This window comes from Rana temporaria, chromosome 10, assembly GCF_905171775.1.
Source record: "Rana temporaria chromosome 10, aRanTem1.1, whole genome shotgun sequence".
Classification (NCBI taxonomy): domain Eukaryota; kingdom Metazoa; phylum Chordata; class Amphibia; order Anura; family Ranidae; genus Rana; species Rana temporaria.
In genome coordinates, this window is record NC_053498.1 from 7802109 (window position 1) to 7820617 (window position 18509).

At 43.4% G+C, this 18509-nt stretch overlaps 2 protein-coding genes across 2 annotated transcripts; both read left to right on the top strand.

Moving 5' to 3' along the window:
- The first annotated feature begins 518 nt into the window (after positions 1-518).
- Positions 519-5072, top strand: LOC120915966. Its single transcript, XM_040326808.1, has 2 exons — positions 519-1102; positions 4703-5072. Exons 1-2 carry the CDS (start codon positions 544-546, stop codon positions 4837-4839), a joined length of 696 nt encoding a protein of 231 aa, XP_040182742.1. The 5' UTR covers positions 519-543; the 3' UTR covers positions 4840-5072.
- Positions 5073-12922: 7850 nt separating this feature from the next.
- Positions 12923-16064, top strand: LOC120916248 (extensin-like). The gene is made up of 2 exons (XM_040327118.1): positions 12923-13530; positions 15817-16064. Exons 1-2 carry the CDS (start codon positions 13072-13074, stop codon positions 15985-15987), a joined length of 630 nt encoding a protein of 209 aa, XP_040183052.1. The 5' UTR covers positions 12923-13071; the 3' UTR covers positions 15988-16064.
- Positions 16065-18509: the final 2445 nt, after the last annotated feature.

The following is an 18509-nucleotide window of genomic DNA, read 5'->3' on the forward strand; positions in this document are numbered from 1 at the left end:
CCTTGCGACGTCATTTGGAGCAATGCACACTGGGATATTTTAGGGACGGCTCATGCGCAGTTCGTTCGGCGCGGGAACGTGCTTCATTTAAATGAAACACGCCCCCTACCCGCCGAATTTGAATTCCACCGGGTGTTTTACGCTATGCCGCCGCAACTTTACAGGCAAGTGCTTTGTGAATAAAGCACTTGCCTGAAAAACTTGCGGCGGCGTAACGTAAATGACATACGTTACGCCGCCGCAGAGATACGCACGATGTACCAGAATCTGGCCCCGAGTCTCTATTCCTGGTCCTTTGTGATATTGGAAGACAGAGTGAAATGTTAGTAACTTGTTGCTATGAAACGTAGCTTGCATGCTCGGAAGTATTTTGTGTTGAGCCCTTAGGGGAATTTCCTGAAGGTAGATACGTGGAGACTGTGGCTATGACCGGCACCTAACAATGCTGTAACTGCAGCCCATAAAAATTAAAGGGGGGGGGGGGGGGGGGGGGGTCATTGACATGTCAATCTGCATAACACACACCACTTTAAAAAAATCTCAATGTTCACTGAAGACCAGAAGAACTCGGGGACGGAGCCCATAGAGCTGCAGCAAAGGGAGTTGAGTCCAGAGAAGGGGAGAAGACTTTGGCTGGTTGGTGGTGGGTCGGATCGCAGCGTAGGAGAACAAGGTCCCTGCAAAAGGAGATCCAAAAGAGAACAAGAAAAGAAAAATGTACTCTGTCAAAGTAGAAGAAACCCCTCCACCTTATTCACCCCCAGCGGCCTTTCCCTCACCAAATCCTGGTCCTTCAGGAATGGGTGCAGCAGCTCCTCCAATGTACCCTCCAGGTCCTCCTGGCCTACCAAGCTACTATCCGATGCCAGGTCCAGGATACCCTCCCTATCCAGGATTTACCAACCCACCACCAGGCTTTCCATATGGTGCCCCACCTGCCCCGTATCCACCACAGGCATCGGGTTCATTTGTTGTGACAACTACCAATACCATGGTGGCTTTACCTCAACGGGTCTACAGGACTTACCTGTCATGGTCCATCATCAATCTGCTCTTTCATTTTCCTATCTTTGGACTTGTGGCTGTGATATACTCTGTCAAGGTAAAACCTATAGTGTAAATAAGTGGCCCCCAAACTGTGGCCCTTTGATTGCTTTAATTCGGCCCTTGAGGCATTATTCCCTCCACTGTTAGCAAAAGTTGGGCATAGTTCCTGACACTGGCACTGAAAATAGGGCACTAGTCCTCTCACTGACACCAGCATTGAGACACTATTCATCTCATTGATTTCAGTGATGGAGCACCAGTCCTCCCACTGACACCAATGATGGGGCACTATTCCTCCCATTGGTTTCAATGATGGGGCACTATTCCTCCCACTGACACCAATGATGGGACACTATTCCTTCCATACTGACACCAATGATGGGGCACTATTCCTCCCACTGGCCCAAATTATGGGGCACTACTCCTTCCACTGACACCAATGACGTGACACTATTTCCCCCACTGACACCAGTGATCGGGCACTATTCCTCCCACTGACACCAGTGATGGGGCACTATTCCTCCCACTGACACCAGTGATGTGGCACTATTTTGTCCACTGACACCAATGATGGGACACTATTCCTCCCACTGACACCAATGATAGGACACTATTCCTCCCACTGACACCAGTGATGGGGCACTATTCCTCCCACTGACACCAGTGATGGGGAACTATTCCTACCACTGACACCAGTGATGGGGCACTATTTTGTCCACTGACACCAATGATGGGACACTATTTCTCCTCTTGACACCAATGATGGTGCACTATTCCTCCCACTGACACCAATGATGGGACACTATTTTGACCACTGACACCAATGATGGGACACTATTCCCCCTCTTGACACGAATGATGGGACATTATTTCTCCCCTTGACACCAATGATGGGGCACTATTCCTCCCACTGACACTAGTGATGGGGCACTATTCCTCCCACTGGCCCAAATTATGGGGCACTACTTCTTCCACTGACACCAGTGATGTGGCACTATTTCCCCCACTGACACCAGTGATGGGGCACTATTCCTCCCACTGACACCAGTGATGGGGCACTATTCCTCCCACTGACACCAGTGATGGGGCACTATTTTGTCGTCACTTAGCGTCCAATTTGTCCACCGCAATGTCGCAGTCCCGCTGAAAATCGCTGATCGCGACGATCAGCGATTTTCAGCGGGACTGCGACATTGTGGTGGACAAATTGGACGCTAAGTGACACTTTTTGGTGTCAGTGGGATTACTAGTGTCCCATCTTTGGTGTCAGTGGGAAGAATAGTGTCCCATCATTGGTGTCATTGTTAAAAAAAAAAAAAAATATATATTTTTTACTTTCTGCTATAAAACATACCCAATAAAAAAATCGAATTTCTTCATCAATTCTGCTACATATTTTTGCAAAAAAAAAATCCCAATAAGCGTATATTGATTGGTTTGCACAAAAGTTTGGGATAGATTAAGGGAATTTTTCTTATAAATAAGAAAAATTCCCTTAATCTATCCCAAACTTTTGTGCAAACCAATCAATATACGCTTATTGGGATTTTTTTTTTGCAAAAATATGTAGCAGAATTGATGAAGAAATTCGATTTTTTTATTGGGTATGTTTTATAGCAGAAAGTAAAAAATATTGTTTTTTTTTTTTTAAAGTTGCTGTTTTTTTGTTTATAGCAGAAAAAATAAATAAAAAAAACGTTTTTGTGAACGTACGCACCTATCTTTATGGCGGGGTGATGCTGAGATATTTAGGACGTCAGTTGCAGATTTAATTGTGACAGAGAAATGCAGTATAAGAAACTCAGCTCTGGCTCCACCTTGTGGCCAGGGTTGCTCAAGCAATGTGGCAAAAGGATCAGCTGCAGTGGCAGAACTACCAGGGTCGCAAAGGTTGCAATTGCCACTGCAGGACCGTACGACTAATACATCTTCGAATTTCCAAAATTCCAATTTCCAAAATCTTGAATTTCTGAAATGTATGAATTTCCTAATTTAGAATTTTCGAATTTCCAAAATTCCAATTTTCATAAATTTCATAAATTCTAAATTTTGGAAATTGGAATTTCGGAAATTGGAATTTCGGAAATTCGAAATTTAAAAATGTCATAAATTCATTGGCCCGGATTCACGTAGCACTTACGCCGACGTATCTCGCCACGTAAGTGTAACTATGCGCCGTCGTATTTGTGCGCCGTGCCCACAGAACTAGATACGCCTGAAAATAGGCCGATTCCGACCGACGTAACTTTCCTACGTCAGCATATCGTGGGCGCATATTTACGCTGGCCACCTCATTGCACATATGCAAATGAGGGAGATATGCCGATTCACAAATGTAGTTTGCGTAAGTCATACGTCCGGAGTAAAGTTATTTCCCATATAGGAGGCGCAACTCATGCAAAGGTATGGACCAGGGAACAGCCGTCGTTTTTTACGTCGTTTACGTAGTAGTACAGTACGTGAATAGGGCTGGGCGTAGGTTACGTTCACGTCGTAGGTAATGATTCAACGTATCTTAGTTTCAACGTGATTTTGCACATGCGCACTGGGATGTGTCCACGGGACGGCGCATGCGCCGTTCGTTCGGCCCATCATTTGCATGGGGTCACGCTTCATTTAAATGGATCATGCCCACTTCCACCTACTTTGAATTAAGCTGGCTTACGCCTACGAATTTACGTTACGCCGGCGCAACGTGGGGAGCATTTGCTTTGTGAATTCCATGACTGCCTCTCTGCGTTGTGTCGGCGTAGCGTAAAAGAGATATACGCTACAGCGGCATATATATGCGCCGATGTCTGTGAATCCGGGCCATACATTTCATAAATTCATAGATTTCAGAAATTCTAAATTTTGGAAATTGGAATTTTCGGAAATTCGAAAATTCTAAATTAGGAAATTCATCAATTTCAAAAATTCGAAATTCCAAAATAGAAATTCGAAAACTCGAAATTCGAAAATCGGAATATTTGGATTTTTGAATTTCCAAATTTTCTGATTTCCGAATTTTCGAAATTCAAAATTTTCGAATTTCCGAATTCCCGAATATGCGAATTCCTGAATTCCTGAAAACGACGTTTTTCGGCATGTAGAAAAAAACGATGTTTTTCAAACTTCATCATTAAAACGACGTTGCCCACACACCATCGTTTTTAAAAAATTCTCTAGCAAAGCGCGGTGACGTACAACATGTAGGCCGGCACTATAAAGGGAAAGTTCCATGCGGATGACGCCACCCTTTGGGGCTGCTTTAGCTGATTCCGTTTTAGTAAAGGACGATTTGCGCTTTTCTGTCTGTTACAGCGTGATGAATGTGCTTACTCCATTACGAACGCTAGTTTTACCAGAATGAGCGTTCCCGTCTCATAACTTGCTTCTGAGCATGCGCGGGTTTTTAACGTCGTTTTAGCCCACACGCGATCATTTTTTTACAACCCGAAAAACGTTGTTAAAAAATGCAGCATGCTCGAAAAAAATGTTGTCGTTTTTCAGAACCCGAAAAATTATGTGAAGCCCACACACCATCGTTGTAAATTAAGTTTTTTAAAAACAACGTTTTTTTCATGCCGAAAAATGATCGCGTGTACGCGGCGTGATTCTTACATAGTGTATGTATAATTGTTACATTGTAACGTATGTTCACATTTTCTTCCAGACACAGCAATCTTTGAGAAGGGGAAATTACAATTTAGCTGCTATATATTCAGCAAGAGCTTTTGGCTGGAACGCCGCCGCCTGCGCATTGGGACTATGCGCACATATGGCATGGATAGCTTATCTGATATATTTTAACTCATCATCCAAATTTAATCTGCTACCCTGATAATAAGAATCAACACGAGCAACATCCCGAATGTATGCAAATAACTGTAAGCTGGTGGAAAAGCCGGAACATCCTGATCACCGGGCAAAGTCAACATTGGTAACAATCTATTGTGTGGAGCTCCTCACCTCCTTTATCAAATCAGCCCAACGAACTTCTATGACTGTACAACTTCCAATAAAGCTGTTGATAATTTGCCGTCTTTTAGACCCCCCCGATGTATGTGAATCTTCTTCTGCTTGTTGAAAATTGGACAGGGCCGCCATCAGGAATTTCGGGGCCCCTTACACAGCTTTAGGCATGGGCCCCCTGGAGCCCCCTGGAGCAGAGAACCAGGGGGGGGGGGGGAGCTGCCGCGGCAAATTGAGGGGCGGGGTTGCCTCTCCGGGGCCATCAGTGACTCCTTGCACTCGGCCGCATTACAGCAGCGGCCATCTTGTTACACCCTTCCTAAACTATATGGGCTGGGTGTAACAAGATGTCCGCTGCTGGCATACTGTGGCCGAGTGCAGGGTGTACCAAGCTGGGCGTCTCTGACGGCAACACGGAACGTCTCTTCCGTGACCGAATGTGACGCCTCCGGTCGCCCTGAACTCTGCACTCCCTGCCAGCTCGCTACGCCGCCAGGTATCGGCTAAGGCAGGGGGTCTGCAAACTTTCCAAACAAAGGGCCGGTTTACTGTCCTTCAGACTTTAAGGGGGCCGGACTGTGGCTATCGGGAGTACAAAATCCCCCATCACTGTGGTCATTAGGAGGAATTGTGCCCCATCATTGGGAGGAATTCTGCCCCATCATTGGCGTCATTGGGAGGAATTCTGCCCCATCATTGGCGTCATTGGGAGGAATTCTGCCCCATCATTGGCGTCATTGGGAGGAATTCTGCCCTTTATTGGTGCCAATGAATAAAATAGCACCCCAAGGGCCAGATAAAATCAAGCAAAGGGTACTAGTTTTTGCTATCGGTATCGGGACAACCCTAGTCCTAATATTAAAAGTCCCCAGCTACGGGATTTGTACAGTATTTGTAGCTGCTGACTTATTTTATCTAATGGAGCCCAGAGCTCCTCTTTAATAATGTAAATAAATCAAAGGAAAGTACTACATATTCATAGAAACTGGGTTACAAAGTGTTCATATAAAATCAACCAATTGTGATACCCGCCACCTCAGCCTTAGTGGATCCCAATGGATGGAAATTATCCACAATTGTCATCATTTACTATAGTGTATCTTAGGCAAAACATATTTTTTTTTAATGGAGTGGTGAGGGGTTAGAACTACCGTCAGGCTTTTAATTGCAAGCACTAGACACCGGTTATTTTTTTATTTTAGTAGGGCCTAAACTGGCCTTGGTTCAGCAGTTCTCCACAAAACAGGGGTCCCAATCAGGGAGGTCAGCAGTATAGAAGAAGAAAAAAACCTCAAGTGCCACACAGTGCCACACAATCGGAACCCGATAGTGAGTGTAGTGAGAGCAGCCTCAGCCCGAATTCATCCAGGCCACACCTCCGACGTGTTTCGCCCTGTCCACGGGGCTTTGTCATGACAAGTCCCATGGGTCAGATGGGATGAAATGCGTCATGGTGTGAGACTTGGGTGGAGCCAAGATAAGGCTCCTCCCACTACTGATGGTGTGCAGCACTTGAGGTTATTTTATTTTCCTATACGGCTGACCTCCTTGATTAGGAACGCCCCTGTTTTGTGGCTAGTTTAGGCCAGTTTAGGCACTACTAAAATAAAAAATAAAAAAATAACTTGTGTCTAATGCTTGAACTTACCCTCAGCAAGTTCTAACCTCTCACTACTCAATCCAAAAGTTTATTCTTTTTTTTTTTTTGCCTAAGATACACTATAGTAAATACAGTGGAACCTCGGATTACAAGCTTAATCCGTTCCAGGAGAATGCTCGTAATCCAAAGCACTCACATATTAAAGCGCGTTTCCCCATTGAAGTCAATGGAAACGAAAATAATTTGTTCCGCATTGACTTCAATGGGATGCAATACCGCATGCGGCCAGAGGTGGGGGCGGCGCTGGAGAGCATCGGAAACGGCCGAAAAGGCCAGAGGACACCTCAGCTGACCTCGGCGAACCTCAGAAAGACTTTGTTCCCGAGATTTGCCGAGGTCAGCCGAACTGTCCTCGGGCCTTTCCGTGCATTTGCGAACGGCGCCACCTCAGGTCAAACGCGGTACTGCACTTTGGCCTGAATCGTGCTCGTTTTGCGAGACAACACTCGCAGACCTAGTTACGATTTTTAAAAATACACAGTGCTCGTATTGTTACTCGCAATCTGAGTTTCCACTGTAATGACAACTGTGGATTGAGATCCACTGAGGTTGAAGTGGTGGGTTCACAATTGGTCCTGTGGAAAAGGGTCGGCTGCATGGTAGATCCAAGATTGTGGCCATTGGGATTTTCCCCATTGGCAACAACTGAAGGGTGGCAACGGGCATGTGAGCAGAGGAAGTGGAAAATCCTTAAATCATCACCAGATACGGGAATGGGGGTCTGGGCAGGAGGCAGAAAGACAGTGGTAATCAACATCCAAGATACGCTATATTGTCAAAAGTATTGGGACGCCTGCCACTTACATGAATTGGCACCCCAGTCTTAGAACAATCAGGGAAGGTTTTGTTTTGCTGCAGGTCTTCAAATCTTCATCTCCGTCTCTTGAATTACAAGAAAGAAAAATGGTTCATTTGACAAGTTCTAACTTGTTCTGTGCTATGAGGAAGTTTACAATTCTCTAACTAGGTGTATTAACTAATTGTACTAATTGTTGGGTGTGAATGAATGCCTGTCAAGCTTGCCGAATATAAAGTGTCTATGCAAATTTTGCGATAGATAGATAGATAGATAGATAGATAGATAGATAGATAGATAGATAGATAGATAGATAGATAGATAGTCAGTCAGTCGTGATGACCCCCCCCCCCGGTTCGCAGACGAACACTGTTAAAGTCTATGTTGGGACACGAACGTTAATAATCAGAAGTGCTCATTTTAAAGGCTTATACAGTTGACCCTGGGATTACGAGCATAATCCGTTCCAGGAGTATGCTCGTAATCCAAGGAACTTGCATATCAAATCGAGTTTTCCCATTGAAGTCAATGGAAACGAAACAAATTTGTTCTGCATTGACTTCAATGGCATGCAATACCGCATGTGGCCAGAGGTGGGTGGGGGGGGCGCCAGAGAGCACCAAAAACGACCGAAAAGGCCTGAGGACACTTCGGCTTGTTTCCTGCGCCCCCCCATACCTCAGGCCAAATGAGGTACTGCAGGCCAATGTTCGGATTTTCTTGGCTCCTGCGCCCCCTGTACCTCAGGCCAAATGAGGTACTGCAGGCCTATTTAGCTTGAATTCTGCTCGTCAACACTCGCAAACCGAGTTTCCACTGTATGCAAGTTATTGTCATAAAAAGTGTTTGGGGGCCCGGGTCCTGCCCCAGGGGACATGTAGCAATGCAAAAAAAAAAAGGTTTAAAAACTGGCGTTTTTTCAGGAGCAGTGATTTTAATAATGCATTAAAGTGAAACAATGAAAATTAAATATTCCTTCAAATATCGTGCCTGGGGGGGGTCTCCTTAGTCTGCCTGTAAAGTAGCACATTTTTCCCATGTTCATAACAGTACCACAGCAAAATTACATCTCTATAGGAAAAAGTGTCATTTAAAATTGCTCGTGGCTGTATTGTAGTATTGTATTGTCGGATATCGCCAACATACATAAACAAATTGAAAAAAAAAAAAGCGTGGGTCCCCCCCCCAGTCCATTATCAGGCCCTTCGGGTCTGGTATGGATATTACAGGGAACCTGAACCAAAAAAATGGCGTGGGGTCTCCCCCAAAATTCATACCAAGCCCTCCAAGTCTGGTTTGGATATCAAGGGGAACCCCGTGCCAAAATAAAAAAAATGGCATGAGGGTCCCCCCAAAATTTATACCAGGCCCTTCAGGTCTGGTATGGATATTAAGGGGAACCCCACACCAAAATGTAAAAACAAAATGGCGTAGGGGTCCCCCCCCCCTAAAATCCATACCAGGCCCATCAGGTCTGGTATGGATTTTAAGGGAAAACCCACGCCAAAATAAAAAAAATGACTTGAGGGTCCCCCCAAAATCCATACCAGGCGGGTGGCCCCGCCCTTGGCTGGGCTGTCTCCTGTCATGTTTACTTTTTTTTAACACTTTTTTACCCATACCTATTCACATGGGGGGACAGGATCTGGGGGCCCCCTTGTTAAAGGGGGCTTCCAGATTCTGATAAGTCCCCGCCCGCAGACCCCCACAACCACCGGCCAGGGTTGTGATGATGAGGCTCTCTCACCCCCTCATTTTTCCTGTGGCCTTCCCGGTTGCGTGCTCGGATAAGGGTCATTGATTTTAGAGGGACCCCCACGCCATTTTTTAAATAAAATTGGCGCGGGGTTCGTTGCCTCATGAATCTATTTCAATGATATATTTAGCTGTTGCGTGAGGTAAGAGAACCTGTTCACGACTCTGACGGGTTGACATAAGGCAAGGATGGCATCATTCTGTCTGATTTGGCAACATTCGAATTTAATAATGGGTTTGGTTGCATCGCAAAAGTGAAGGCATCTTTATTAATAGGTGATTTATTAGGACAGGTGGTGGTAGGTGATATAGAGTCCCTGTACCCTCTCATTGCTGGTAGTCACTGTATGTGTATCAGATGTGTGGATTTAGATGGCTTGCATAATCTGACCCTTAAAGTACGGTGATCATAACCTTTTATTTAAAGCTGTCCTGGATAACATAGACCAGTTCCGTGTCTTTATTATGAGATCATTCGTGGGAACACTTCCCATTATGCAAATTATAAGCCATGTTTATAACTGGCACATGGCATAATTAGCAGGATAATCCAGTTCCCTGTCATATTAATTGCACTGATTGAACTATTTGTCAAGCGTCCTCCAACCTAAACTAAAAACAATAAGAGCTGGGAGGGGGGAGGTACAGATTTAGATTGATACAATAGGAGTTTATTTCAGAAATCTATAAAATCTTTGGATCTGGAGGTGCCTGAGCCAATTATGTTGAAAAAATAATGACCACTGTACCACGGTCAGCTCTGCAGTGACACTACAAGTCAGCTTCTCATATAACGGTCAGACTGTCATATGATGGTCAACTTCCCATACCATGGCACACCTCTTATACCATGGTCATCCTCCCATACCATGGTCAACTTCCCATACCATGGTCAACTTCCCATACCATGGTCATCCTCCCATACCATGGTCAACCTCTTATACCATGGTCATCCTCCCATACCATGGTCATCTTCCCATACCATGGTCAACCCGCTCATATCATGGTCAACCTCCCATATCATGGTCAACCTCTTATACCATGGTCATCCTCCCATACCATGGTCAACTTCCCATACCATGGTCAACCTCTTATACCATGGTCAACCTCCCATAGTATGGTCAACCTCTAATAACATGGTCATCCTCCCATACTATGGTCAACCTCTCATACCATGGTCAACCTCTCATACCATGGTCAACCTCTCATACCATGGTCAACCTCTTATACCATGGTCATCCTCCCATACCATGGTCAACCTCCCATACCATGGTCATCCTCGCATATTATGGTCAACCTCCCATACCATGGTCAACCTCTCATACCATGGTCAACCTCTTATACCATGGTCATCCTCCCATACCATGGTCAACCTCTCATACCATGGTCATCCTCGCATACCATGGTCAACCTCCCATACCATGGTCAACCCGCTCATACCATGGTCATCCTCGCATACCATGGTCAACCTCCCATACCATGGTAAACCCGCTCATACCATGGTCAACCTCCCATATCATGGTCAACCTCTTATACCATGGTCAACCTCCCATACCATGGTCATCCTCCCATACCATGGTCAACCTCTCATACCATGGTCAACCTCTTATACCATGGTCATCCACCAATACCATGGTCAACCTCCCATACCATGGTCAACCTTCCATACCATGGTCAACCTCCCATACCATGGTCAGCCTCTCACACTACAATCAAGATCTCACATAATGGTCAGCCTCTTACATCACAATCAACCTATCACATAATGGTCAACCTCTGTTACCTTGATGGTCAACCTCTTATATCATAGTCACCCTCTCATACCATGGTCAGCCTCTTACACCACAACCACCCTATGACATAATGGTCAGCCTCTCATACCACAGTCAGCATCCTGCATAATAATCTCATAATAATGGTCAGACTTTCAAATTATGGTCAACCTCCCATACCATGGTCAACCTCTTATACTATAGTCATCCTCCTATACCATGATCAACCTCTTATACAGTACCATGGCCTACCTGAGTATTGTTGCTGACCATGTCCATCCCTTTATGACTACAGTGTCCCCATCTTCTGATGGCTCCTTCCAACAGGATAATGCACCTTGTCACAAAGCCCCAATTATCTCACAACTGGACAATGAGGTCACTGTACTGCAATGGCCTCCACACTCACTACATCTCATCTAATAGAGGATCCTTGGGATGTGGTGGAATGGTAGTTTGGCATCATGGATGTGCAGGCGATAAACCTGCAGCAACTGTGTGATGTTATTTTGTCACTGTGGAACACCTTGTTGAATCTATGCCACAAAGAATGAAGGCAAAAGGGGGTCCAACCTGGTACTAGCAAGGTGGGCCTATTAAATGGTGTCCAACCCAGTACTTGCAAGGTGGACCTAATAAAGGGGGTCCAACCCGGGACTAGCAAAGGGGACCTAATAAAGGGGGTTCAACCCGGGACTAGCAAGGTGGACCTAATAAAGGGGGTCCAACCTGGGACTATCAAGGTGGACCTAATAAAGGGGGTCCAACCTGATACTAGCAAGGTGGACCTAATAAAGGGGGTCCAACCCGGGACTAGCAAGGTGGACCTAATAAAGAGGGTCCAACCCGGGACTAGCAAGGTAGACCTAATAAAGGGGGTCCAACCCGGTACTAGCAAGGTAGACCTAATAAAGGGGGTCCAACTCGGGACTAGCAAGGTAAACCTAATAAAGGGGGTCCAACCCGGGACTAGCAAGGTGGACCTAATAAAGAGGGTCCAACCCAGGACTAGCAAGGTGGACCTAATAAAGAGGGTCCAACCCGGGACTAGCAAGGTGGACCTAATAAAGGGGGTCCAACCTGATACTAGCAAGGTGGACCTAATAAAGGGGGTCCAACCTGATACTAGCAAGGTGGACCTAATAAAGGCGGTCCAACCCGGGACTAGCAAGGTGGACCTAATAAAGGGGGTCAAACCTGGGACTAGCAAGGTAAACCTAAGTAAGGGTGTCCAACCCGGGACTAGCAAGGTAAACCTAATAAAGGGGATCCAACCCGGGACTAGCATGGTGGACCTAATAAAGGGGGTTCAACCCGGGACTAGCAAGGTGGACCTAATAAAGGGGGTCCAACCTGATACTAGCAAGGTGGACCTAATAAAGGGGGTCCAACCCGGTACAAGAAAGGTGGACCTAATAAAGGGGGTCCAACCCGGGACTAGCAAGGTGGACCTAATAAAGGGGGTCCAACCTGATACTAGCAAGGTGGACCTAATAAAGGGGGTCCAACCCGGTACAAGAAAGGTGGACCTAATAAAGGGGGTCCAACCCGGGACTAGCAAGGTGGACCTAATAAAGGGGGTCCAACCTGATACTAGCAAGGTGGACCTAATAAAGGGGGTCCAACCCAGGACTAGCAAGGTAGACCTAATAAAGGGGGTCCAACCCGGCACTAGCAAGGTGGACCTAATAAAGTGTCCTGTAATTATAAATGTATATATCATTTTTTGTCCCTTTAACATATCAGGAAGTATATTTGCATAATGTCATAACTTAGGTAAATTTGCCCTCATTTTCCAACGCTTTGTTCATCACTCAGGGAAAATCTCCAGATCGGGAAGTAGCTGTGCGAATATTTAAATTTCCTCTTCAGTCTGCCAATTATAATTGTTATGATTTGACTGAGGTTCCCTTATTATAAAATGGCAATTATTCAAGTATGTGTTTATTGGTTAAGCAAAGTTACTCATCCGGATAAGAGGGTGTTGGCAATGGAAAATCATTCATATGCCGTTGCTATGAAGGAGAGTAAAGTTGAAGAAGAAGGGAGACCTTTCCAATTTATTCCTTTACATTTCAATTTAAAGGATGCATCCTTCTCAAACCTCCATGAATTCGAGTCTTCCAGGAACCTGTGCATGTATGACCACCGGGACCAAATACAATGACGCCCCTCCTCCGTACTCAGAGCTTCCTCCGCCATGGACAGATTCCCAAACCTCTTTCCATACTGGACCACCACCATGGTCATCCCAACCTTCAGGAATATACACGATTCCAGCCTACCCCCAACATCCAACCGGGATCTTCTATCCACCCCAATATTCACATTTACCATCTCCTGTGGACTGTGTCCCTCCAAACTCAAATGTCCCACCTACAGACGTCTCCGACCGACCACCCAACTCGGTCAGCATAGTCACAACAAGGCAGCCATCTTGTATTCCGGATAGCCCAGCCAAATATGATGACCACATGAAACAATCCATCTTGAGTTTATTTCTCTGCCTCCCTCTTGGAATTGTGGCTCTTTTTTACTCTTGCAAGGTAAGAAGATATGAGAAGAAGAGCAGCAGAGAGAAGAATTTGGTCTCAAAGGTCAAAAATGTGCTGTTTTGATTCGTGAGACTAAAAATGGTTTTGGGTAGTTTGTATATATATAAATATATATGTTTTTTAAGTTTAAGTTTGAAATATGTATACTGTATATATATATATATATATATATATATATATATATATATATATATACACGATATTACGAACTTAGAATTTTTATAAATATAATAAAATAATGTAATATATATATATATATATATATATATATATATATATATATATATATATATATATATATATATATATATATATATATATATTATGTTTCTTTTAAGGTTGGAATAAATATATATATTGTATATATATTAAACATATATTAAAATAAGTATATATATATATATATGTATTCCAAACTTAAAAAATATATAAATATAATAAAATAATATATATATATATATATATATATATATATATATATATATATATATATATATATATATATATATATATATATATATATATATATAATGTTTTTTTTAAGGTTGGAATAAATATATATATTGTATATATATTAAACATATATTAAAATAAGTATATATATATATGTATTCCAAACTTAAAAAATATATAAATATAATAAAATAATATATATATATATTGTATATATATTAAACATATATTAAAATAAGTATATATATATATATATGTATTCCAAACTTAAAAAATATATAAATATAATAAAATAATATATATATAATGTTTTTTTAAGGTTGGAATAAATATATATAGTGTATATATTAAACATATATTAAAATAAGTGTATATATATATATATATATATATATATATATATATATATATATATATATATATATATATATATATATATATATATTAAACTTATATTAAAAAAAAGTATATACTGTATATATATATATTCCAAACTTAAAAAAACATGTATATATAATATATATAAAACATGTATATATAATATATAATATATATATATATACTTTTTTAATATAAGTTCAATATATATACAATATGTATATATATATATTGTATATATATTGAACTTATATTAAAAAAAGTTAATATATATATATATATATATATATATATATATATATATATATATATATATATATATATATATATATATATTATATATATTAAGTTTGGAATTTATATATATATAGATAATTTTTTAATATAAGTTCAGTATATATTTACCATCGGTGGCGGCACACATGTAGTCTGCTGCCATGTTGGTGCCAGAAAAATTGAAAATGTTATCAAATCCTGTGATTTTCCTTTCCTGGTGCCAATCCTGAATCCACAGCAGAATACGACATAAATGCTGCCATGATGGTGCAAGGAAAGTCGTTTTTTTTTTTTGATGGGGCACTATTCCTCCCACTGACACAATGACGGGACACTATTTCTCCCACTGACACCAATGATGGGACACTATTCCTCCCACTGATACCAATGATGGGGCACTATTCCTCCCACTGACACAATGACGGGACACTATTTCTCCCACTGACACCAATGATGGGACACTATTCCTCCCACTGATACCAATGATGGGACACTATTTCTCCCACTGACACCAATGATGGGACACTATTCCTCCCACTGACACCAATGATGGGACACTATTCCTCCCACTGACACCAATGATGGGACACTATTCCTCCCACTGATACCAATGATGGGACACTATTCCTCCCACTGACACCAATGATGGGACACTATTCCCTCCACTGATACCAATGATGGGACACTATTCCTCCCACTGACACCAATGATGGGACACTATTCCTCCCACTGACACCAATGATGGGACACTATTCCTCCCACTGACACCAATGATGGGGCACGATTCCTCCCACTGACACCAATGATGGGACACTATTCCTCCCACTGACACCAATGATGGGACACTATTCCTCCCACTGACACCAATGATGGGACACTATTCCTCCCACTGACACCAATGATGGGACACTATTCCCTCCACTGACACAGACGATGGGGCACTATTCCTCCCACTGACACCAATGATGGGACAGTATTCCTCCCACTGACCACCAAGCCTGAGGCATTTTATACACCCACTGGCCACAATTTGGCTCCCTAAAGTCTAAAGGACAGTAAACTGGTCCTTTGTGTAGAAAGTTTGGGCACCCCTGAGTTAAGCCTTAAAGCGATTCCCATTAAAGATGTTTATTTGCTGAATTTATTTATTTAGTTCTTTTTATTATACAGACAAGAGCGTCCAATAAACGTGGCGACCTGGTGGCTGCAGAGGAACAGTCCATAAAATCGCACAAGCTGAATAAGATCTGTTGGTTCGGACTCTTAGTCTACGTCACCGTCGTCGCAATCCTCGCCGTGAGGATCGTGTTACACCGTCATTATTTCCCTGGATCTGATTAACATCTACAGCACTTGCACTTGCTTTGAAGACATTTTTTCTGTATTTATGATGTACAATAAATTATTGCTTTTCTAAATGTTTCTAAATGTTTTCCTTAATGGGGGGATCACCAACATTCCCCACCCCCAAACCCATCCCCTTCTTACCTTTTATGCTGGGTTCAATTAAAAGTACACACTTACCTGTCCAGTGGATCAAGTATTGTCCTACAGAGATCTGCAGTTCAGATGTCTTGTGCCACCGCCATGGGCGTTCGCAGGTAGGGGCAAGGGGGGGGCAAGTGCCCCCCTCCCCGAATCAGGGATCAGCAAGGTGTCCGGCATGGGCATAGGTTGTACACGCCTGAAATCTGCACCCTATACATATCACACGCCTGGAATCTGCACCCTGTACATATCACACACCTGGAATCTGCACCCTGTACATAGAACATGCTTGGAATCTGCACCCTGTACATAGCACATGCCTGGAATCTGCACCCTGTACATAGCACACGCCTAGAAACTGCACCCTGTACATGCACATGCCTGGAATATGCCCCCTGTACATAGCACACGCCTGGAATCTGCATCCTGTACATAGCACACGCCTGGATTCTGCACCCTGTACATAGCATACGCCTGGAATCTGCACCCTGTACATAGCACACACCTGGAATCTACACCCTGTACATAGCACACGCCTGGAATTTGCACCTGTACATATCACACGCCTGGAATCTGCACCCTGTACATAGCACACGCCTGGAATCTGCACCCTGTACATATCACACGCCTGGAATCTGCACCCTGTACATAGCACACGCCTGGAATCTGCACCCTGTACATAGCACACGCCTGGAATTTGTACCTGTACATATCACACACCTGGAATCTGCACCCTGTACATAGCACACGCCTGGAATCTGCACCCTGTACATAGCACATGCCTAGAATAAAGTCTGCCATTTCCCCTTTAAAAATAAATACTTGCGAGTCATGGCTAAGTCCCTGCCCTTCATGACATTGTCAAAAAGGGGGCGGAGCATGGGTGACCTTAAAATTATGCACCCCCCCCCCTGAAAAAAGTTCTACGGACGCCCATGGCCACAACCTAGGACCTCCTTTGAGTTCAGGCAGCCTGGCAGGATATTACCACCTCCCATAACAGGATATTACCACCCCACCCATAACAGGATATTACCACCCCCAAAACAGGATATTACCACCCCACCCATAACAGGATATTACCACCCCCAAAACAGGATATTACCACCCCACCCATAACAGGATATTACCACCCCCAAAACAGGATATTACCACCCCACCCATAACAGGATATTACCACCCCCAAAACAGGATATTACCACCCCACCCATAACAGGATATTACCACCTCCCATAACAGGATATTTCCACCCCCATAACAGGATTATATCACCCCTATAACATGATATTACCACTCCCCATAATAGGATATTACCCACGACCCCATTAAAAGGTTTTTACCACCCCCCCATAACAGGATATTACCACCTCCCGTAACAGGATATTACCACTCCCCATAACAGCATATTACCACCCCCCCATAACAGGATATTACCACTCCCCATAACAGGATATTACCACTCCCTATAACAGGATATTACCACTCCCCATAACAGGATATTACCACTCCCTATAACAGGATATTACCACCCCACCTATAACAGGATATTACAACCCCCGTAACAGGATATTACCACCCCCATAACAGGATATTACCACTCCCTATAACAGGATATTACCACCCCCATAACAGGATATTACCACCCCCCATAACAGGATATTACCACCCCCCCATAACAGGATATTGCCACTCCCCATAACAGCATATTACCACCCCCCCCATAACAGGATATTACCACTCCCTATAAGAGGATATTACCACCCCCATAACAGGATATTACCACTCCCTATAACAGGATATTACCACTCCCTATAACAGGATATTACAACCCCCGTAACAGGATATTACCACCTCCCATAACAGGATATTACCACTCCCTATAACAGGATATTACAACCCCCGTAACAGGATATTACCACCCCCCCATAACAGGATATTATCACTCCCTATAACAGGATATTACCACCCCCATAACAGGATATTACCACCCCACCCATAACAGGATATTACCACCCCCATAACAGGATATTACCACCCCACCCATAACAGGATATTACCACCTCCCATAATAGGATATTACCACCCCCCATAATAGGATATTACCACCCCCCATAATAGGATATTATCACCCATAACAGGATATTATCATCCCCATAACAGGATATTACCACTCCCCATAACAGCATATTACCACCCCAGTCATAACTGGATACCACCACCTCCATGCTTTTAATGCTGAGCTAATCCAAAATGACCACAGCTGATCACATTTGAAAGTCAAATGGCTTTGTGTGCCATTGAGAAGGTGATTAGCTACATCTGATTGCGTTTACAAGTCATTTTTTAAGAGGGGGGTGGTCCTTTTTCCAACTCAG

Bases quoted from the DNA above. Each gene is read 5' to 3' on its own strand.
- LOC120915966 (XM_040326808.1), top strand. From the start codon at position 544: ATGTTCACTGAAGACCAGAAGAACTCGGGGACGGAGCCCATAGAGCTG. The intron at 1,103-4,702 runs GTAAAACCTATA...ATTTTCTTCCAG, and splicing joins CTGTGATATACTCTGTCAAG to ACACAGCAATCTTTGAGAAG.
- LOC120916248 (XM_040327118.1), top strand. From the start codon at position 13,072: ATGCATCCTTCTCAAACCTCCATGAATTCGAGTCTTCCAGGAACCTGT. The intron at 13,531-15,816 runs GTAAGAAGATAT...TTTATTATACAG, and splicing joins CTCTTTTTTACTCTTGCAAG to ACAAGAGCGTCCAATAAACG.